Source organism: Protopterus annectens, chromosome 1.part2, assembly GCF_019279795.1.
Source record: "Protopterus annectens isolate FY-2018-M chromosome 1.part2, PAN1.0, whole genome shotgun sequence".
Classification (NCBI taxonomy): domain Eukaryota; kingdom Metazoa; phylum Chordata; order Ceratodontiformes; family Protopteridae; genus Protopterus; species Protopterus annectens.
Window position 1 is genome coordinate 660,029,218 of NC_056727.1, and position 23,763 is coordinate 660,052,980.

At 39.8% G+C, this 23,763-nt stretch overlaps 1 protein-coding gene across 1 annotated transcript in view; it reads right to left on the reverse strand.

Annotated features, from left to right (window-relative positions):
- Nucleotides 1-23,763, reverse strand: part of LOC122790645 (solute carrier family 22 member 13-like) — a 367,537-nt gene that overhangs the window by 23,976 nt on the left and 319,798 nt on the right. Inside the window, exon 9 of the mRNA XM_044058173.1 lies at nucleotides 21,703-21,915. Coding sequence (XP_043914108.1) covers nucleotides 21,703-21,915 — 213 coding nt within the window. The remainder of the gene's footprint in view (nucleotides 1-21,702; nucleotides 21,916-23,763) is intronic.

Genomic DNA, 23,763 nt, shown 5'->3' on the forward strand with positions numbered 1-23,763 from the left:
GTATTCAATATGCCAATGACTCAACACTGATATGTTCAATATCCTCCCCAACTGAGCTTCAGACTACTACACAAAAAGTCTTCACAGCAGCCGAAAACTGGTTCTATGAATATTGTCTCTTACTGAATCCCAAAAAGACTAAATTATTACTTTTCACACCTTCACAGAAGTCATCTACTTTTACCTTCAATATAACTTCTAACAATGGCATAATAATAACCCCTGACCCTACTACCAAACATCTTGGTGTCACAATAGACCACAATCTCAACTTTGATTCGCATATTAACTTAACCATCAAGTCAGTCAATAGAAAACTTGGATCTCTCTATAGGCTGAAACCCTTCCTTACTGCCAAAGCCAGAAGTACCATCGCACAAACGCACCTGCTCTCTACCCTTCTCTACGCCTCACCGATTTATACAAACTTATCTAAATCTAACTTCAATAAACTAGCAACATCATATAACAATATTGCCAGATTTGTGACAGGAGCCCCTTTTCGTACCCATCATTGCTCTAATCTTAAACTACTAGGCTGGCTGGAATTACAAAATCAAATACGACTACAGCAACTAACCATCACCCACAAAATCTTCTATCAGCCTGCAAATACTACGATACTTTGTATCCTTATTACTCCTTATAAAAACCTCTCTTCCTTGCGCTCTGCCACCAAGCTTCTAGCTGCCTCCTATAAATCCAACAACAAAGCTGGGGACTGTTTGTTCTCCAACTGTACTGGACCTATCTGGAACAAGCTTCCAAGTGAACTTACTGCACTTACTTCTTTACCCACTTTCAAGAAGCATCTAAGAACTTTGCTTAATTCCCAATGGCTCTGTCCTTGTACTAACCCCGACTGAACCTTTTATTGTCTCTACCTTTTCTTAGTCACTCAAATACTTACTAGGCTTCTACAGTACTATTTTTTTCTACTCTCAATTTATCATTTCCACTGAACCAAAAAAAAAAAAAAATTTATTTTAAAAAAACAGTTTTATCACCTGTTGTATTTTCTTGGTTATGCTTATGAAACAGTTTATGTACTACTTTCCATTTGTAAAATATGTATTTTTTGTATAACAAGTTTTGTTCTATATTACTGTGTTTTGTGGAGCTTTTCTCCCTGCGCCTCTACTGAAAATGGACATGGATCCAACTAGACTAGCCCGGTCAACAAATGTAAAATAAATAAATAAAAGTGACACCTTCCAATGCATTGTAAAGTACTATTTCCATGTGCTCTACTATGCCTGTTACAGGGTGATATTGAGGCATTCATGTGTCATCTGATAGTGTTGTCTTGTATTTCACAGGTTCCACTGGTGGAAAGTACAACACAGAAGAACTATATAAAGGTGATATCAGCAGGAGACCTATGACTGATGCTGCTAACAACATAAAAGTGGCATGGTCAGATGGCACAGTGGTCTTGTCTAAAGGGTTATATGACAGTGAGGGAAGGAAAGTGAAAAATAAATAAAGGAATGATGAATGAAAAGGGAAACTACTATATTATATTTTAAATCAAGCAAGCATTAATGTATAAAGTTAGGTCTGGTAATGTATGCACTAGGTACAGGAAGGAATAAAAAGTTGATTTCAAGCAGAGCACTTCACTGACCCTCTTTAAGAGAAATCTTGACGAGTGGATGGGCAATAGGAATTTAACCCCGGGATCACTTCAGTGGCCTTGCTTGACAGGGGTATTGGGAACTAACTTTGGGCGACATGATGCCAGGGAATCTTCTTGGGCTAGGCTTATATAGGCTCCAGGGCCATTAGCCTAGTACACATCTATGAACTTATGAAGAAAAAGTTTGATGATTGAAAGAAGGTAGTTAGCAAGACTAACAACTGCAGAAGTAAGATACTTAAACTGTTACCTGCAGGAAAGTTGAAACAAATAGATAAGGGAAAGATTCTTTAAAAAACAATACAGTGGAAACCTTGGTTATGACCATGGTTTAAATGCAGGGGGTCTATACATTTAGCAAGAATGTTAGGTCTCACTAAAAGTAAGTTGTATTCTGAACAATATTTTCAAACCATTTAAATCAGTAAGTACCAGTGATCAAATAACTGTTTTGATATTGCATGCTGTTTGGCTAAGTCACATTTGTCATCAGGCTGCAGTTAATGAACAGGTTTAGAGTGGACAGGGAGAAAATAAGGGCCTTGATGATGCCCAAATGGAACTAGGGGAATGTATGACCTTTCTATACCAGTGAGTACTAAGGTATATTTAGCCCTCACTGTACTTGCCACAGGGACATTACAGATACAAACTGGGGATATGTTGGGTATCTTACAGGCTTTTGCTTTGAGGATACTGCATCAGTTTCTTGATGAACTCTTGGCACATGTGGAGGAACGTATCAATTTCCCAGTGTCACCACAGGACTGAGCCAATATCCTGTATGTCTTCTATGGAATGGCACATTTTCTTGAGGTGCTTGGTGTGATAGAGTGCATCCATGTTGCAATAACAGCCCCATTTAGACCATGGGGGAAGGAGTACTAGAACAAGAAGGGCTACCATTCCATCAACAGGAAGGTAGTGTATGATACATGGGAGGTGTATCACCAATGTGTCAGCCCAACATCCATGGAGTGCCCATGATTCTCACATTTAGCACATAAGCTCACTGTACCTCCTCTAGAATACCTTGTAGTCACCCGGTTGATAAGTACAAACTATTCTAATAATGTTAACCATATTTATTTCTGTATCTGTATAGTGGCATAGCTAGTATTAAGTACATAGGTAGTATTAAGTAATCACCCTATTTTATGTGTCCCCTACTTATGCATTCACAGACTGTTACTAGGCTAATGACTCAGGGGCCCCTTTCTAAGCCTAGCCAAGTTTTCCCAAAAGAATAATGATGTCCTGTTTCCAAATAGAACATTGAGAGTCAGGCATTTATAAGATACCTCTGTCCATAAGGAACATCAGTGCCAGGCCCAGTGTAATTTTTTTTTTCCCCATCCACTGGTCTAGGTTGCACTTAAACTGGGTAATAGACAAACTCAGCTTCACATGGATGGGAAGCCTGTTTTATAGGAGGGCCAGTCTCTAGGAAACATATATGTTGCACCAGCATGTTCTGTTTAAGTCAAAGACAAAATTTAGGTCCCTAGATCTTGTATTTCTGGTACTTTTTGACTTAAGAAATATGTAGGAGATTCATAAGTGCGGGGTTTGTGGATGCCTTGTAAGCTAGGCATTGATCACTCCTCAGAAATCTATAAGAGACATATTAGAGGGAAAGGGCCTTAAAGTACGCTGCATAAGGCAGGTTTGTTATGCCTTGTATTCTTTTTGTAGGAAATCTCTGAGGTCACTCTTGTTGCTACATATGCCTGGTCAGGTATATATCAAAGGGAAATTATACTTTATGATTGATCTGATAAGGGGGAAGTACAGTGGAATAGTGACCTCTTTGGACCTAGATGCCATGTCCTTACTTATAAGTTGTGCAACATAAAAGGATTTCCTAATGACTTGGCCACATGGTGGTCTAAGGTAACGCTACTGTCTACCTGTATACCCAGATCCCTGACAAATGGGCCAACTCTTAGGGGGATATTATCAACATGGTAATTAGCCAGGATGCATGACTTTCCAAAGGGTACAATTATGCATTTTTTAGCACTGAGTTTAAGTTCATGGGTTTGGCACCATTTGTTAGTCAGAGATAGAACTTCTTGAAGAATGCTAATGTCTGCGGGGAGTCGATGATAACCCTTTGCTTGCAATCATCTGTAAACTTAGCCAGCCATAAACCTTTAGCATTTGCTTTCATTTCAGAGAAATACATGCCAAAAAGGAACAGGCCCAGTACAGAGCCCTGGGGGACTCCACTAGAATATGGCCTCTTGTTGAAGGTGGACTCACCGATTTTGACCTCCTGGGTCCTAACAGTGAGCCAGTTGGGTATCCAGTGGTTGATAAAAGGGTTTATACCTAAATTAGTGAGCTTGTCTATAATGCCTGAGTGGGATAGTATATCAAAAGCTTTGGCCAGTTTGAAGTAAGCTGTATGCACAGTCTTACCTTTATCCAATGCTTTGTTGACTCTATCAAAAAAGTCCACCACATTTAATAGGCATGGCCTTCTTTAACAAAGCCAAACTATAAAGGGTCCAGCATTTGCAGGTAGCCTGTGTCCTCATTTATCATGTCCATGACGATGATTCTTTCTATGGTCTTATATATGAAGCTGGTAAGACTTATGGGCCTGTAGTTACCAGGATCAGTTGTTGGACCTCCTTTGTGCAGGGGAATAACTGTAGCTACTTTTCATTTCTTGGGTGCAAAACCTTACTGAAGGATCGAACTGAAAAGTTATTCAAGTGGACTAGAGAAGTCATGTTTCATGCTATTTATTAAACATCCCAGGATGTTACCAAGGCCCTTTGATGCTTTGATGTGTTTTTGGACTTAGAAAGTGCATTGATGACCTGTTCCCCAGTAATGGTTGGGGAATTGTGGCATGCAGTATTTCCAGTGGACTATTTTTGGGGAGTGGGGGAGGGGATTTGAGCTGAACCTGTCAGCCAAAAGGTTGGCAATGGCCTCTGGTTCAGTGTGGGTGATGCCTTTGTTGTGTATTTCCCCTGAGGTTTCAGACATAGCTGTAGAAAGCTTTGTGGTTGACTTTTGCCTGAGATGCTATTTTTCTTCAAATGTAGCCTTTGAAGCATTAATTAACCCTCTTAGCTACCTGTTTAGATTGGGAGCTGTTAGTATGTATGGCTTTGTTCCACCTATGCTTGGCCAATAATTTTTTTTCTTTTGTTGTATGACTGATTGATATTGTGATTTCACCATAGGTTCATAGGTGTTTACTAAGCTAATTACCACAAGTGCCTTTTTAAGCCTAGCCATGCATCCCAAATCTCTGACAAGTGCTGATACCCTTGATAAGTGTAAGCATGGGCCTGGGAGATGAACCATTTACAAGTTACCTGTTTGCATCAGAGACATAGGTGCCAAACCAGGGATGAATTTCTACTTTCCCAACCAATTGTCCAAGTTGCACTTGAATTGGATTAGGGAGGAACTCTGCTTCCCATGGTGGCTTGGCTTTTGAGTTTGTCTTATTCTTAATATGAGTGGGCACAGCTCGCTCTATACAGCTATCAATATGGCTGTACAGAGATTTTGTAACTAGCTCAGCATATGCCATGGTGCTTACTGGGTTTGGGGGCACTTGGAGTTTAGCCAAGGTGTTGCTTAGTAGAGAGAGGTTACCCTTGGAATAGTTCCTAAAGGTTTTTGGTTTCACTTGATCCCCAGATTTAATTTTATTTCAAGTCATATCTGATGAGTGAAGACATTACATTGGGTGAGGAGGAACATTGCTCCCTATGTTACTGAGTACAAGGTCAAGGATGTTTGTACCCCTGATAGGAGAATGAACCCACTGTTCCAGGATGTAGCATTAACAAAGTTTAGGAATCACAGGGCTTGTGCTTTTAGAAGTGGTGTAGTATTCCAAGTCTATAGGGGGGTAGTTGAGATCCCCCATGAATATTGTATTGGGTTGAAGGGTGAGGGCTCTAGTACATTGAGATAGGTAGTATGGGTTTCCTGGGACATGGATGTGGGCCTATAGGTTCCAAGGATATGGTATGACCCCCTATTTATGGTGAGTTGCACATGTATGAGTTCCAGTGGGTCATACACTTTAACTAGTCTGGATGTGAGGTTATTTTTAATATAGACAGAGACTCTTCCACCTTTAGTTTTCCCCTGTGCAGTAGGTGGTCTAAAGATGTGAGGGGCATTATAACATTGAATTGGTGGGGTATTCTCTGTGACTTTAAACCATGTGTCCATTACTATGCAAATGTTTAGACCCCCCCCCCCCCGGGAGAGGAAGGCTTGCAGGGAGTGGAGTTTCTTGTTAAGACTTCTAGTATTGAACAGTACCATACGTCATAATTTCAGTTAAGTCAATAGGCTTATCAGTTTGGCATTGCCTAAAAAAGGCACTATGGGGGTGGAAAAGGTCTTTGCCAGCATCTGAATATTGTACCCCCTTGGACTGACACTAGAAGCTAAGCCAATTTTTCTGTTGGTAATGCGGCATCATCCTTGGAGAAGGTAGTATGCTGCTCAGTGCTAGGCTCATACCTACTTGAGACACGTAATCAGTGAGCACAACCATGCCTTGCTTCATATAGTCAAGAGAGGTATATCTCAGGTCATTAACACCCACATGGACTATGATATAGTCATACTGGTACTTGTGGCTCAATGACCAGAGTGCCTTTGTGATTTGATGGCTCCTAGTCCTGGAAAGTCAGCTAACTGTGACTGTCTCTCCTTAATCTGGTGATGGGGACATCATTATGCCTCACTATAGAATCCTCAGTGACCAGAAAATGTGGTTGTGTGCTGGTTTGCCTTAAGGGTTTAGCAATAGAGGCATTGGTTACGGTTTTACTAGGTGGAGCTGTGGGTGGTGTTTTAATGGAGTGTTTGTGTGATGACTGAGGACCCTTTCTTTGATTGTATTGTGCTGGAGGTCTTAATGTTTTAGGAAGGTTATCTGTAAGTGCTTCAGCATAAGCAACTTTTTGTGCACGGTCTTTACACTGTGCAGTAGTCATGGTGGGAGGTGTCACTGACATCCTCTGTAGTAGTTTTGGTTGTATGAGAGGGTTTTGCCTCTAGTGTTAAAGTACATTTACACCTCTCCCATACTTTATCTGTTTTATTAAGAATAACTGGGTTGTCAGTGCACACGAGGCAATTGCTATAATGCCTCAGAATACCTATCTCTACCAGACTGGTCACAGAGAGAGTCAGGAAGTGCATATCCATGGCTACTGATCTACTAGGAAGGAGTGAGGGAAATTTAAATATTGAATATGCCAATAAGACAAGGAACTTGATGAGCAACGATCAGCTATGTGCAAACTAGATGTTCTAGTAGTTAAAAAAATCTGTCTAGACAGTAATGCCACAAGAGTGTAGACCACAAGTCTTCCTAATGCAAAATAACTGGCTTGGAGACCAAGTGCTTAAACCAGAACAAAACAGTTAGAATAAAAGGCACAATATGCTTTGTATAGCAATTCCCAGCTCAGAAGGGTGGAGGCAACCCTCTTCTGCCACAAGACTGTAGCCTACAAACCTTCCTAATGTAAAATAACTGGTTTGGAGCCCAACTGCTTAAATCAGAACAAAGACACTTAGAATAACAGGCATAATAACTGCTTAAATCACAACAAAGACACTTAGAATAACAGGCATAATAAGCCTTCACCAGTAATTGCCAGCTCAGAAGAGCATAGGCTATCCTCTCTTGTCACAAGAGTGAAGACCACAGATGTTCCTAATGTAAAATAACTGCATTGGAACTCAAGTGCTTAAACCAGAACAAAGATGCTTAGAATAACAGGCACAATAAGCCTTCAACCAGCAATTCCCAGCTCAGAAGGGTGTAAACTACTTCTGCCACAAAAGTGCAGACCTCAAACCTTCCTTATGTAAGATAACTAGCTTGAAGCCTAAGTGCTCAAATCAAAACTAAGAGGCTTAGAATAATAGTTAACAATATAACCAGGCTACTAACAAGCAGTAATGAATGCAGCAGAGTAAATGCAACTAAACACTTTAAGAATGCTCAGCAAAAAGCTAAATAAAGTAGGAAGAAGCACAAATACAGTAAATGCAGCTGAATAAAGTGTGATTTTTTTTGGTAAGTGGGAAGGGAAGAAACAGAAGATAATTCAAGTTTAAGACACTAAGGGGGTGGGCCTTCCCAGCTGACCTCTCAGTTGAGAATGAGCTGATGAGATTTGACTGAGGAGAGTTTTCAAAATCAGATTTATAGTAGGGGTGGGAAACTCAAAATCCACCAAGTTTACTACAGCAGAGGGGCAGTTGGGTGAGAAAAATCAAATGCAGACAGAGATCAGCAATAGTCAGGCAGAGAACAGCAAGTCAAACAAGCACTGCAGCTAAATAAAGATGTCACAAAATATTTGTAGTTAAATGAGGAATACTGTTTCTTAGCTCCTCTTACTAATTAGCTGAATGTTATTCACTGTCTGCTCTGCAAACAAATTATTTTCTAACTGACAATAGCCAAAAAAAAAAGCCCAAAACAAAAACATTGGTAGAATTAGTGCAGGCTATGTAGAAGGACCTAATGACTCAAGTACAAACAGTGAAACAGTGTTCGGCCTCACATAGGGGTTCCCATTGGGAATGGGTAAATACCAAGGTTCAGCTTTGAGCCCACTGCTGTTCATATTGGTGATGGACTACATTAGCAGACAGGTTGGAAGGGACAAATCAACAAAGTTGCTGCATGCAGATGATGTGGCATTACAGGCTGAGTCTGAGCAATAACTTCAGCAAAGGATAATGGAAATAAATGCAGATCTGAAGGCACATGGGATGAAACTATGCACAGATAAGACAGTGGTAATGGTAGAAAATTGGGGAAATCAGAAGAAGGTGAGAATTTAGATAGAAGGGAAGATAGTAGAGCAGGTTAATATCTTCAAGTATCAGGGAGGTGTGGTTGAGGAGAGGGGAAGTCTGAATGAAGAGGTCAAACCTAGAATCAGAGGGACTGCAGCCAACTAGCACAGAGTCTCAGGTGTAGTGAATGACAAGAATGTCAAAGAAGCTGTAAAGTAAGATGCAACCAGTACTACTGTATGGTACAGAAACCTGGGCAGTAAAGGCAGAGCAGACAAGGAAGCTAGAGGTGATAGAAATGAAGTGCCTGAGAAGGCTTGTAGGATGCACACTGTGGGACAGATGAAGAAATGAGGACATAAGAGCCGAAGCCAAAGTAACTTCAATTGCAGAAAAGATCAAAGAGAACAGCAAATAGGTGGTTGAATTGTGTGAGAGAAGATCTGTGACAGTCAGCATGAGTGTTGAAGAAGGCAGGAGTGTGGCACTGATTCGAGAGAGATGGTGACAGTTAACACAACATCCTGAACCCATGTAGAAAATGGGAAAAAGGGGGTTGATGATTATACACAATAATTTGTAGCCCCAGAGAGAAAACGTATCATCTTTTCTGCAGTGGTGAGAGTACAGTGACAGTATTGTTTGTTTACATAACAAATTCAAGGTGAAAGGTCGAGAGCAGCAACTGTTTTATTTGGTAAAACCACTAAAAACCAAAACAGAAAATACATATGTATTAAGCACTTTTGTCCCTTATAGGAACTTCATCACAATATAAAAACAGTTAAGATACAAAACTTTTATACACACATCCCTGAGCAATGACAACAATTCCTTTGATGTTTCAAGAGGGAGTGTCTCCAACCATTCTTAGGCAAAGTACTATCACAATGCCATCTAGTGTTCAGAAGATTTAAGTGCACTTCATCATGACACTGAAATCTTGCAAGCCAGCTAGAAAACTGTAAACTTTTTGTATCGAACAGACTATGTTTTATATATATTAGCTTCTGTAAAGAATCTTAGATTAAAAAAAATATATAAAATAATAGAATAAATAAAAATCAAATCACATTAAAATGAGAAGTTAAAATCGTATACATAAAAATCACTCCAAAAAATCTAGTACCTAAAAATAACTCAGCATTCAATACATGCAATGAGATGGTAAAAAATATATCGGTAAAAAATATTAAAACCAATTATAATGGGCAATAGGGGCATTCAATTAAAGAGTATATAAAGTGTATGTCGTACATCATTTCCTTGAAGGGGCTTGACTAGGAGGAAAAAAAAGTGTATTAATTATAAAGTTCACATAAATAGCTTTATTATATAAAAAGGGTACTTAAAGTGCAAACTAGTACAAAACAGGCCAGAGGTATTATTGTACTATTTGCCCCTACCTCTGTTTCATTACCTAGTCAATGCTTTAAATTTCAACAGGGGTGCAATGGAACAAGACTCGTTCAGTCCAGGCCAACCATGGGCATTCAAAGTCATTTGCCAGTATAATTCCCTTAGTTCCAATAAGTGTACTCATGTACAGTTGCTGCTCGCGACCTTCGGCCTTGGATTTGTTTTGGTTTTGGAGCTTCTTGGATTTTAGGTTTTACTTGTTTGTTTACATGGCAAGATACTCATTTTAAAATCTGTGTAGTGTTCCCCACAAAACTTGTGTATTACTACATTGAAGTTGAAGTAAATGGCAGTTGTTACGATGTCAGTGTATGCAGCAGTACTTGTGTTAATCACTGCAATCTTATGTTATGACATTCTTATTTAAAGCAGTACCATTACAGGAATGAAATATAAACAGTTGAAAGGTGTCCTAAGTACCCCCTTTTTTAAAAATAATTTATTCCCCTTTGAGTTAAACATTTACCTGTGTTTGTGATGGCCAGATTGGAAGTAACAGAAATGTCACACTAGATTCACAGTAGGTTAAGGACAAATATGTCAACACATATCCTAGAGATAGGTTAGGTGTTGGTGTAAGTGATTTTGAAGAGAGGCATCCATGAGAACTGGATGGTGGGCTGGTCTAGTGTCATGATCCACTTGATGCAGGTGATCCTGCAGACACTGATCTGACACTGCTGTGAGATTGTGATTGTGATTTGAATGACAGGCTCTGCTAGATGTAGAGGAACACTGACATTACCTGCATGAGATCTGCTGTGCTTGTTTCACCTGGCTAGTTATAGTACTTTTTTGAGAAGCACTTGTATTCTCATGTGATCTGCCCCCACTTGTCCAGATAGTGCCCCATCCTCTTCCCCTTCCAAGACTGACTCCTGCTTGAATCTGATAAGTCTTAACTGGCATACAAATAGAGGTGACCGCCAATGCTTGGTGTACAATCATACAATACATCACTGTGATTGTGGCATTATCCCTACTTTGTGGCATTTCCAAGTAGTGCCGGAAATCCTCATGTACACCCAGGAAGTCTCTGACCATTTCCAGCTGACTCTCTATGGCAGTGCTCTCAACCCTAACAATATCACTGCACATTTGCACCCGAGCAGCCAGTATTTCATATGTCTGCTAAGGTGGCTGTAACAAATTCCCATGCCTGGTTCCCACTGTGGAGTCTGTTACCTCTGAATGTCTTCCATTGTCTTGAAGATGTTTGTCTGGGTTTGGAGATACTGGTGTGGAAATGAATGGGTTTTCTTCCTGTACAATTGTGAGTATTATATTCATAGGAATGAAATGCATACAGTTAACTGTCAGCATGTGCTTGACTTTGTGATGCTCTGTCACTAGCTGCAGTATTACTAACATGTTGCGGGGTGGGAAAACCTGCCATTAACTTGGGGACTGCATGCCACTTTCCTTTGCCTGTCTCATAACTACAACTATGTTATCATCACCATCTTCAACAGCCATTCTGCTGCTATCCTTCACATTTATTGGTATAGTGCAACTGTTTGTTTCTGCTGATGACCCTGTAAAAAATGACTTGAAAACATTGGTAACAAAGAATAAGCATACACTACTGTATGCTTATTAACAGGTGTGGGAACAATTAATGTGAGAACTGCCTTTATTGTACTTATGTTTAGATGTGGAAGGTTCACATATTATTAGTAATTGTCATGTGTTTAATATAATCATTTCATGTCAGTGTTCAATTCTGTATATAAATAAATATATGTTAATGTTTTTAAACCAACCTTCCTGAGCAAATGCATTACTGCTGCAGTAGTTGGTAACAGCTAGTGTTCACATCACCTCTGATAATTCCAGTACCATCATCTTCTGTGCCAAAGTCACCCCCATGGTGGAGATGAGCTATATGGTGTTAAAGGGATAATTGTTGGAGCCCTCCAGTACTGGTATGGGCAAATGCATTCTGTCACGCCTTGCTTCTAGCAGATCCTACCATATCATTTGCCCTCCTCTTGAACTGTGTTAATGTGTGGTTTCTTCCACCAACTACATTAATATTCAGGGCAGATTTTGTCCTATCAGCTTGTTTGGGCACCCCATTATGAAAGAGATGCTTATCACATGTCCTAAAAACTGCTGTGAAGATGCGGTTTTCCTTATGGCTGAAGTTGTCCTTTCTCTGCCTTGATCCCTTGTTCTGCATCATTACTGTACACAAAAAGTATGCCGCAGTCATACACAAAAACTTTTGATGTAATCATCAGTTTAAACAGCACAACAATGGCAGCATGCCTGTCATCCTCATAAAAATATGTAGGTGACGCAAACCCCATAATTATATACACATGAAGAATCTCAGCCCAACCAAGTAAAGCTGTGCTACAGTAATGTCTGCAAATCATGAATACATTCACAAAAGTAAAGCTGTCTGTTTAAAAGATTCACCCTGCCCCTAGGCCCTACCACTGTCTTTTATTCATACAATAATTTTTCATTCTTCAGTGACACTCCATTTGTTGGACCAAATAAACATCCTTACCACTTCAGTGCTTCATAAGTAAATAACAATTTCTACTGTGTATGCACAAGAACTGAGTGACATCAAAGTAAATAATTTTCTCAAGGATCACTAATAATTTCCACTGCTGGTGTGATGATTTTCCATTTCCAATGACAGGTTTACAGCAATCACAAAAGCCATTGTAATATGCCCATCATATATGCAACACAAACATTTCTTGAAGGGAACTCACTAATTTTACCTCATTCTTAATGTGTTTGATATTCATTTAAAATATTTCTATTATTTTTTTTCTTACTTTAAAAAGTCTGCAGTTTCCTAAGCCATTTGACAGCTAATTTAGGTAATCAGAAGTTAATATGGCAGGTTAAACTATTTCACATTAATGTGCATGGCCACTTTCACACATAAATCACTCTTGGCAACTCATGTTTATGGCCTTGGGTTCATGTGAATGCTCTAGGGACAGATACAGTCTGTAGCAGTCTTCAGCATGCCATGAGAGTACACAGATAGCCTTGGATATGCTCAAAGCTGAATATATTTAGAAAAATCAAAATGGAGTCAAATGAAAGAGAGTTTATACACCCATGAACTATAATTTCTGCCCATCTAACATCATCTGCCATGTTTTTTCACCCCATACTACTCAACAAATGCATATTAGGCACTAACATGGTAATTTATGTTAGTGCAGTAGACTGCAAAATGTTAACCCTGCCAACACTTGACACAGTACACTCTCTTCACAAGTACATATAAACACTTCCCATATTATTTCATCCAAGTACATGTAAGCACTTCTCATATCAGTTCCTCCAAAGTATGCATAAACTCTAGTCATCCCTTTCTTCCTATATACATATGAGCACTTCCCAAATCAGTAGTCCCATGTCTGCATAAGCACCTCCTGTACATTCTGTTTTACTTCAATAAAGATTTATAAAAAATAAAAATGCTCTAAAGTAAGAAATTGAATGCTGTGTAACATGATGTTGAATTTATTGTGTGTATTTTCTCTTTTGTCTCCCCTCATTTTCTCTGCTTTTCTTATTTTAATTATGCCTTCCTTTCTCTCCCATTTATGTTCATTTTTTTACAGAAAATCCTGAGGAGCAGCCCAGGCATCAGACCTCTCAACTGTACAGATTTTCGCACAATGTCTAGATTTTTGCCTCATATTTTTGGTGTGTTCCATCTAAAATCTGTACCTTTCTGGCAAATAGCGGAGGATTGAAGCCATTAATGACAAACATTTGAGTTTAAGACTCCACATCCTTCAGAAAACTCATGCTAATGGAAAACCTATTATTATAGGTTCATAGGTTCATAGGTTCATACTAGGCTATCTGCCCTAGGGCATTTATAAGCCTAGCCAGAGTGTGTATGGCTTTCGCCACCTATATTAAATTAATTTTGCTATGCCCTGTTTCAAGGTTAGTATACTGTGCCTCTGTCTAACAGTGACACAGAAGTGATACCCGGGGTAAACCTCCGATCTCCCATTCACTCATCAAGATTCCTCTTGAAGAAAGTCAATGAGGGACTCTGCCTAACCTGGACTGGGATTTTATTCCAGAGTGAAGGGAGCCTCTGGGTTATGAATCTGTCCCTCCAGCATGTCCTATTTATTTCAGTGCTGAGGTTCAGGTCCCTCGAGCGCGTAGCTCAATGGGATTTGGATTTTCTGAGGTGCAGCATGTCCATTAATTCCGGGTTGGACATGGTTTTATATGTCAGGCACAGATCGCCTCTGAGCAGGCAGTATGCCACTGAGTAGAGCTGGATTTTCTTTAACTGGGCAGCATACGGCATCTGTTTGAGCCCCTTGATCCTCTTGGTGAGGTACTTTTCGGGTCTTTCCAGTTGCTGCAGATGTCTGGTAAGACACATCCCAAAAGGGGCATTGTACTCAATTATGGGCCTGATGAGGGATGAGTAAAGAGGCACGATGACCTCCCCTGATCTAGATGTGAATCATTTCATGATTAGGTGGGCTATATAAAATGTTTTTCTAACCACTTTGGCCACGTGGTTGTCAAATGAGAGATTGCTATCAACTTGGGTCCCCAGGTCCCTAATTACTTCTTCTGTACTTAATGGATTACCACCTATGTGGTAATTTGTGGGCACTTTGTTTTTGCCAAAGGGGATAACTATACACTTTTTGGCATTTAGCATGAGGCCATGGCTCTTGCACCAGTTGTCTGTTTCTATGAGGCCCTTTTGGAGGATGCTTGTGTCGGCTGGAGAGTCTATTATGGTGCCCAGTTTGCAGTCATCTGCGAACTTGGTCAGCCACAGTCCTTCCATGTTGGCCTGTACCTCCGAGAAATATATACCGAACAAAAGAGGTCCCAGGACTGAGCCTTGTGGGACGCCACTTGTAACTGGTTTGGAGTCTGACATGGCTCCAGCTATTCTAACCATGTGGGTTCTGTCCTTGAGCCAGTTTGCATCCCATCTAGTGACATAGGGGTTTATATTTAAGCTGGTGAGCTTATCTATAATGCCCGAGTGGGGTATTTTATCAAAGGCTTTTGCGCGGTCCAGGTAGGCTGTGTGGACCACCTTCCCTTTGTCAATGGCCTTGGTGACTGTTTCAAAGAAATCGACCAGGTTCAAGAGGCAGGATCTGCCCTTAACAAAGCCGAACTGGGTAGGATCCAGTGTCTGCAGGTCCCCAATATCTTTATTTATAAGGTCCATGATGATCCTTTCCATAGCTTTGCAGACCAAGCTGGTGAGACTTATGGGGCGATAGTTTCCAGGATCCGTTGAGGCACCACCTTTGCGGAGAGGGACCACTGTTGCTGTATGCCACTCTTTGGGTACATATCCTGTAGTAAGGCTGAGATTGAACAGTAGTTTTAGGTTTGGGTTTAGCTCATCTTGGAGTTCATGTAGGACGCAGCCCGGGACACCGTCTGGTCCCATTGATGCTGTGTTTTTTGCTTTGGAGAGGGCAGCTCTTACCGGAGCATCTGAGATGTCAGGCGGGCAGCACTCTGCTGGGATAGATATTAGCCCTTTTGGTGGGGAGGGGGGGAGAAGTTTGCGCTGAACCTGTCAGCTAGGTTGTTGGCAATGTCTGTGGGTTTGGTGTATTTTTTGTCATTTTGGACTAATTCTGAACATATCTGGGAATTCCCACCCAGGTTCCTAACATAACTAAAGAAAGCCTTGTGATTATCCTTAGTGTCCTGTGAAATTTTTCTCTCGAAGCTGGCCTTAGACGATTTTATGAGTGCCCGTAGTTTTTTGCTAATACTGATCAGAGATGCCTTCCCTTTTTGGGATTTTGCTCTGTCATGTAGTAGCTTCCTCCTTCTATTGTATAGTTTGTTTATGGCTGGGGTCCACCAGACAGGACATCTGCCTTTGGAGGATTGGGTCTTGGTTTTATTTGGGATTGCATGATCCATGCATTCCTGAAGGTGTTCATAGAATGCGTTTATAAAGGATTTTGCAGTCTGGGCCGTATTATCCACAAGCCCGGGGGCTTTGAAGGATTCCACCTTGGTTTTGAGGAGTGTGAAATTTGCTTTAGAGACGTTTTTCACTGTGGTTTTCTGGGCATGGGGTGGGGTCGGGATGTGAATATCCAGTGAGATTAGTTTATGGTCTGATCTTACCTGTGAGGGATACACTTCTGGTCTGGAGCATAGAGTCCCCATGTTGGTGATGATCAAGTCCAGTATGTTTTCCCCTCTTGTGGGAGTGGTAACAAGTTGTTCCATAGCATTTGAGTTTATAAATTCTAGGAACCTTTGGGCTAGGGTGTTGGAGCTAGAGTAATGCTCCCAGTCTATGGTTGGGTAGTTGAAGTCACCCAATATAATGGTGTTTGGAGAGACCTTCATATTTTCCAGTGTTCTCAGGAAGGCTGAGTGGGGTTCCTGGGTTTGGGAGGGTGGTCTATAGCAGGCTATAAACTGGAAGGCAGTTTTACCCACTGTTAGTTGCACATGGATAGTCTCTGATGCTTCGTGTTGTGCCACGAACCTGGAGGTGTGGGTATCTTTGACGAATATTGATACTCCCCCTCCTTTTGTGGTTCGGTCCAGGTTTTGGGGCCGAAAAGCATGTTATGAGGTATAACCTGGTAGTGCTGGGGTGCTCTCGAGAGCCTTGAACCAGGTTTCTGTTACTGCACAGATATCGATGTTCTCCATGCTAAGGAGAGTTTCGAGTGCGTGCATCTTGAGGTTTAGACTTCTGGCGTTGAGTAGCATTACTCTTAGTTTCTTATCCCTTGTGGTACCTATGGAGGTGGGTTTGTCTTTTGAGCCTTGCCTAAAAAAGGCACTATGGGGGTAGCAAGAGCCTTTGCCAATATCCAAAAGCCCAGGGGTGATAGGTGCAAGCCATCCCTAGCGAAGCATCGTGGCTTGTCGAGCATGTCATCCCAGGCTGACAGGCATTGGATCCCCTTTGAATGACACCAATACTTAAGCCAATTGTTGAAATTGATAATCTTGTCTTCATACTGTGGCATCATTCTTGGTGAGGGTAAGATGCTACTCAAGGTCAGGGTCATACCGGCCTGGGCTACAAGCTCAGAGAGCTCCTCTATGTCTCTTTTCATGTAGTCCAGGGAGGTACGTCTCAGGTCATTCACACCAGCATGGACAATGACTGAGTCATATTTGTATTTGCCTTGGAGTGACCTGAGTGCTTGTGTTATGTGGTGGATCCTAGCGCCCGACAGGCAGCTCACCGTGACCTTCTCCTTGTTCAGCCTGGTGAGTGGGACGTCAGTGTGCCTGATGATAGAGTCACCTATTACAAGTGTATCAGGTGTGTTGTTTAGCCTTAAGGGCTGTGACTGTTTGGCACACTGGCTTTGTGAGCTATGTGTTGCACTTGTTTTGTTTTGGGGTAGCGGTTGCTTGGGTGTCTGCTTTGGAGGTCTCTGCTGCTTAGGCAGATTTTTATTTAGAGCCTCCAAGTATGTTTTTGTGTGTTTATGTGTTTGGTTTGCTGTCGTGGTAGATCTATGTGAGACTGGAATTGTAGTGAGTGTGGTTTCCTTCTCCTCCTGACTGGTTTCGCCAGTACTGAGTTGAGAGAGCTTAGCCTCCAGTTTGGCTATATGGTTGCATCTCTCACATGTGTTGGAATTTGTTGGGAGGAGGAGAGGGTTGTCTGTGTACATGAGGCAGTTGTAACATTGCCTCAAGATTCGCAGATTCACCAGCTGGACTGGAGAGGAGATTGACAACTGACCTTTGGACATGCTAGAATAGTATTGGGAATTTCTTTATAATTGAAAAAAATGGCCAATGGAGAGCAAGGTACTCCAGGGGGTTTGTGAGGGTGCAGTGCTTTTCATTTTTTAGTGCTGACTTATATAATTGCTTTAGTGAGCAAGTGCTAGGTAACTTAAATGCAAAAATGACAAACAGTAACTTTCTTTCAAGTGAAACAAGGAAATAAGTACAGTAAGCAATGCAGATATCACTAGGGATCCACAGAAGCGCTGAGAAGCCGCATTTTAGGTGGAATTAGCTTTTCAGGGAAATAACAAGCATACAAACAAAACTAGATTCAGCAGGCCTGGATCTAGTCTATGCTACAGCAAACAAGGTGTACCAATTACAGTAAGAAATAGTTCAAATATGCAGGCACTATAAGCCTTTAACCAGAAATTCCCAGCTCAGAAGTCCAGCCTCTTCTCTCACAAGAGTGCAGACCATGAACTTTCTTAATGTAAAATAACTGGCCTGAAGCCCTGGTGCTTAAACCAGAACTAATACACTTTTAGAATAACAGACACTGAGCCCTCAATCAGCAGTTCCCAACTTAGAAGGATGTAAGCTACCTGTCCTGCCACCACAGTGCAGCCCACAAACCTTCCTAATGTAAAACAACTGGTCTAAACCCCAAGTGCTTAAACTAAAAGGCTTAGAATAAGTTACACCAAGCAGTAATAAATACAATTGAGTTAATTGATTTAAGATGATGCAAAAGCAAAATAAAGTAGGAAAAAACACAAATACAGTAAAAGCAGATACATTTTTTTTTATCAACTTTTTAAGTTTGTAAGAGCAATATTTAAAATCTGTCCCTATTTGTCCCCCATCATTTTAGGCTTTGTCCAGATATTTTGCTCTAGGAGTTTGAGAGGTATGCCAGGTATGTACCTCCTAGGTTAGGGAGATTAAATCATCTACCCATTGAGGGATGCCCTCACAGGGTCAGGGAAATAACATCAGTCCTGCAGGCACCCTGGCACATGGGAGTCTGATGAGAATGACTGATCGGTAACTTTGGGACTTGGTTGAGAATGTGCTAGAGCAGGTAGTGGACAAACATATTCAGCCAGTCGAGGCCTCTGTTCAGTGTATTCAAGACATACTGTACCAGCTGGTGCCAAGCACTGCACCACCACTCGAGTAAATGCAGTATTACTAAGATGAATACCTTAGCAGTGCTAACAGACACTAGCATGATCCAATACTTGTTACTACTTACTGTTAAGTCAGTTAAATGCAGATGGTTTAATGCAGTTATTCAGTCATGGTAAAGTAAATGCAGCATTACAAAGATGCATAATTCTGAAAACAGATATGAACCTCACCCATTACCTGTCACTATTTAGTCATGACATTATTAATTGCAGAATATATTTAGTATGTCACAGTTTAACATTCCCGACTAAAAATGTTACTGTTCTGGTTTTTGTTTCATTGAAATAAAAATGTTAACTGTTTAACACTTATGAGTCATTTTGTTGTCTCCAACTATCTTTCTTTCTTTCTTTCTTTCTTTCTTTCTTTCTTTCTTTCTTTCTTTCTTTCTTTCTTTCTTTCTTTCTTTCTTCTTTCTTTCTTTCCCTTTTCTGTTTTGTTTCCTGCAGGTCTAGACGTGCCTGATCAAAGCATGTCCCTGGTGTGGCATTGTCTACAGCCACCTAATAGGGCACCCAAATGCATGGCATCTAGCAAACCAGGACAGTGGGCTTCAGTACCTGGATGAAGATGTGGTCAAGAAGACAGTGGAGAGATGATGAGGCCCATATCAATCCCTCCCCCAGTGGGTGCAAGACTTGCTGTCCCAGTCAGCTTTGATCATTGTTCCTCCTGAGGCCACAACTCTCTCCCAATCAGAGTCAACCCATACAGGTGTATCAAAGCAGGGGAATATTTGAGGGTCTGTGGACTTGGATGATATCGATCCAGTGTCCCTTCTCAGCATCTCTTTTTTGTCTGTCTGTCATCTGTCACCTGTATGTCTTTTCTCCCCAACCCACTGTCAGCCCATCATATTGTTCCTCTCTGTCTTAAACTGTTCTTTGTGGTTTTACATTAAAAAATCCTTAACTCTCTGTTAACTGTCTCTCTCCTACACACTCTTGCCACTATCTTCATCAATTTCCCTTATAAAAAATATTTGGAAAAATGGGGGGGGGTCCATCCTTTACAAAAAAAAAAAAAAATATATATATATATATATATATATATATATATATATATATATATATATACATATATGTTACCCAACCTGTCTGACCTCCTCCAGCATAATCCTCTTAATGTATTCCTTGGGTATTTTCATTGCCTGTTGTCTCCCCATTTTATTACTGTCAAGTATTTCCCTTTTTCAGCCTTCTAAAAGTCACACAGGGTGTCCATATAATGATGCCTTCATAATGAACACAAATCTTTAAAAAGTTTTGTTAAGCTGTGGACTAGTGGCACTGAGCCATAACAAGTGCAAAATTTTGTAGAAAATTCCTAATAGACTCTCGCAGCTTCACACTTACCACTTGCTGAAACCAATTGACAGCATTCATGAATTTCTGTACACATGGGCTTTTTTGTACATCACTAAACTTGTTTCGTATGAGTTCATGCAGATTCAGATGTGTGAGGCTGTACTAGAAGAACCTTTAAAAAAACACCTGTTGTTCACATTTTACTCATTTAAATACAGGTGAATTGCCAATTCCCTTTATGCATCTGTGAAGCATGGGACTATGAATAATATCCTATGTTTTTTCCCCACTGTTATTACCTGATAATGTAAGCAACATACATAGTGAGCCCATAATAGCTGTGCACTGCCACCATAGAGGCTGCTTGAACAAAACCCAATAGTAGCAAAATAGTAAAGTCAAAATGAGCCTTTACTATGTATGAGGTTGTCAATCATATGATTTATGATCCTTTACTATGTATGAGGTTGTCAATCATGATTTATGTTCCATTACTATATATGAGGTTCGCAATTATGATTTATGATTCTTTACTATGTATGAGATTGTTTGATCCTTTGTGCTTTTATGTATATATTAGTTTTCCATTGGTTAAAGCTCTTCTTGACAGTTTGATCTGATGAAATCCAGTTGGTGGACGAAAGTGCTTATTGTTTCGTCTGTACCTTCATAGAAGAGGAATTACCATCTGATGTTTTTGACTGTTTATTACTGGTGCTTAATATTGTAATGTTTAGGCATTTTTTTTCATTTTTCACAAATACAAGGCAGTGAAGTTCAGTTCATAGTTTATAGATTAGTACTAGGCTAACTGCCCTTAGAGGTCATTTTAAGCCTAGCCAATTACCCCCGTGTGAGAATCAAACCCTGCACCTTGTGTTTGTAAGGTAAACACCTTAACCGTTATGCCAATCTAGAGTCAGTCCTCTACTTTAATTCTGGGGACAGCTATCTCCTCCTATATCCTAGAAAGAAGACAGCTTTAATGCCGCTGCTACTACATATAGTAATAATCTTATAATTCATTAATAATATTGATTATTTTCCAACTGCTTTGATAACTGATTGATGTCTTTTCATAGGTGAATACTAGGTTAACTGCCCTAAAAGGTCATTTTAAGACTGGTCAAGTAACCTGAGGTCAGAATCAAAACTTGTACCTTTTATTTATGAGGTAAACACCTTAACCATTACACCAAATCTAGCCATTACAAAATTGATAATAATACATACAGGTTAATTATAAAGGTAATATTACTGTGAACATAGCATGACAAACTACCCATCTCCCATTAGCTATAATGCATGATATGTCTGTAGTATTGTACCATCCATACTATGGAATACTTAAAGGTGCAGGCAGGACAGCAAATGGCATCCTAGGGTTTGAAATGTGAGAATGTAGTAAAAAATATATTTTTTATGGGTAGGATTGTTCTTTTGTTTCAGGTGAATTTACAGCATTATTAATGCTTGAGCCTCAGTATTATACCAGGTAAATGAATGTATCTCACTGCATGTTCTCTAAACTGTTGTAGCTTTATTGTGTTGCTTTCCCATTGCAAGCTTCCATGCCTTTGTTTATTTGTTGTTAAATGACTACACCTTTACCTTTTTGACCAGTTCTCTGCATCCTCAATAGTTTCTGGAAGAGATTGACCCGCTGTTTCAGGAAGCAGAATACACAAGGCAGAACCAATCAAAGACACACAGCCAAAGATGATCATTGGTGCAACACTGCTGTAGAGTCTAAACAGGTTTATCATAGGAGCCATGACACCGCCTATGCGAGAAAACATGTTGGATGCACCCATCCCTCTCTGCCTGTGCATAAAAAGAAGTAAAAACAAAAGAAAAATTATGTCATTTAAGCTTTCTGTTTATGGATAATAAACACTACATTGTACTGTGGTTGGACAAACATGAACTAACTAAGAATATATCTAAGTTATTACTTACTTTTAGTGTTATAAATATGAACAGTAATGTATGTATATGCATGTGTGTATCACACACAGATACAGGCATGGACATTTCACACACACACACACACACACACACACACACACACACACACACACACACACACACACACACACACACACACACACACACACACATACACTTTAGAGCAATTCAACCAGTGTCATTTCATCCAACTGAATGAGTTTGGAATATCAGAGGAAACCAGAGTCTCTGGCAAAACCTATACAGATGCAGATAGAGGACATACTCACTTTGCTTAGCAGGATATCCATTGTGTGTGTGTGTGTGTGTGTATACTTATATATATATATGTGTGTGTGTGTGTGTGTGTGTGTGTGTGTGTGTGTGTGTGTGTATATATTAGCAAGCACAAAGTGAGTACAGAAGGTGCATAGTCCAAAGTACATTCCACCAGCAAAAATGACCAGCACTCAAAGTTATAATTTAAAGCAGTTTAATTACCATTAGTCCATAAGCACAGCAGCATGCATAGCAACCTGATCACAGACCTATTTCACCAACTGGCATCATCAGTGCGATCTAAGCCATTCCCCAAAAGCAGCACTAATATACATTTAAAAAGGCAACACATGACATTCAATTAATTATCTTATCAAGCTTATTTGCTCACTAATGCCATTATTAACCTTGCTAATATATTAAATAATACTTTAATATATCAAAAAATACATATAAACATAAATATATATAAATGTATAATTATACACTGAAACATACTCATAAATACAGTTTAATACTCAACATAACCATCCGCCATCTAGTGGCCAAGACCATAATTACATCTAGATAAAAATTCATTATTAAATCTTACTAGACATAACAAAAAGTCAAAAATATTCATTATGACCTAGTTTATCAATAGCACCAAGATAATAATCCACATTTTTAATTTTTTATCTGAAATTTCACATTTTGTTCCAAAGACAAAGCACCACAAACAAAAGAATCAATACACAAAAAAATGTACAGTAACATAATCCATCTTATATTTATACAAAGCACTTCTATCCCTCTTACATTTTAAATCCCTCAAATGAACATCAGTACATTGTTTCTAAGGTCTTGATGTCTGGCCCACATAGAAGGCACCACAATGGCATACTGCCATATATACAACCCATCCAGAGCTACAAGTAATTAAAGACCTGATGTTATATGTTTTTGATGTAAAATATTTAATTTTCAATACAACCTTACAATACACAGGGTTACCACTAGAAGTGCAATCATGCGCTATTTTAGTCACCAATCTATAATCTTCTACCTTCCCTCTTCTAAACCAAGATAAATGTCACCCAACATTCTTACCATGTCAAAAACTAAATTTACATATATTATCAAAACATTGATCAAAAAATTGATTAGCTTTCAAAAGATACCAGTACTTATTAACAACATCCCTCATTTTAAAAGTATTAATACCAAACATAATTGCCATTCTGACTTGTGATTTGTTAAGAATCATGTCTTATGACTGCATCCTATTGTCAATTTAGGAGGCAATACACTATCCCTTGAAACATTAAATGCCATCATATTGTCAATTTAGGAGGCAATACATTATCCCTTGAAACATTAAATGCCATCATATGTGCCTGTTTAACAGCATATTCATCATAAAATCTATTCAAAAACCTACTATCCATTTTAATAGCTTCTTTATCA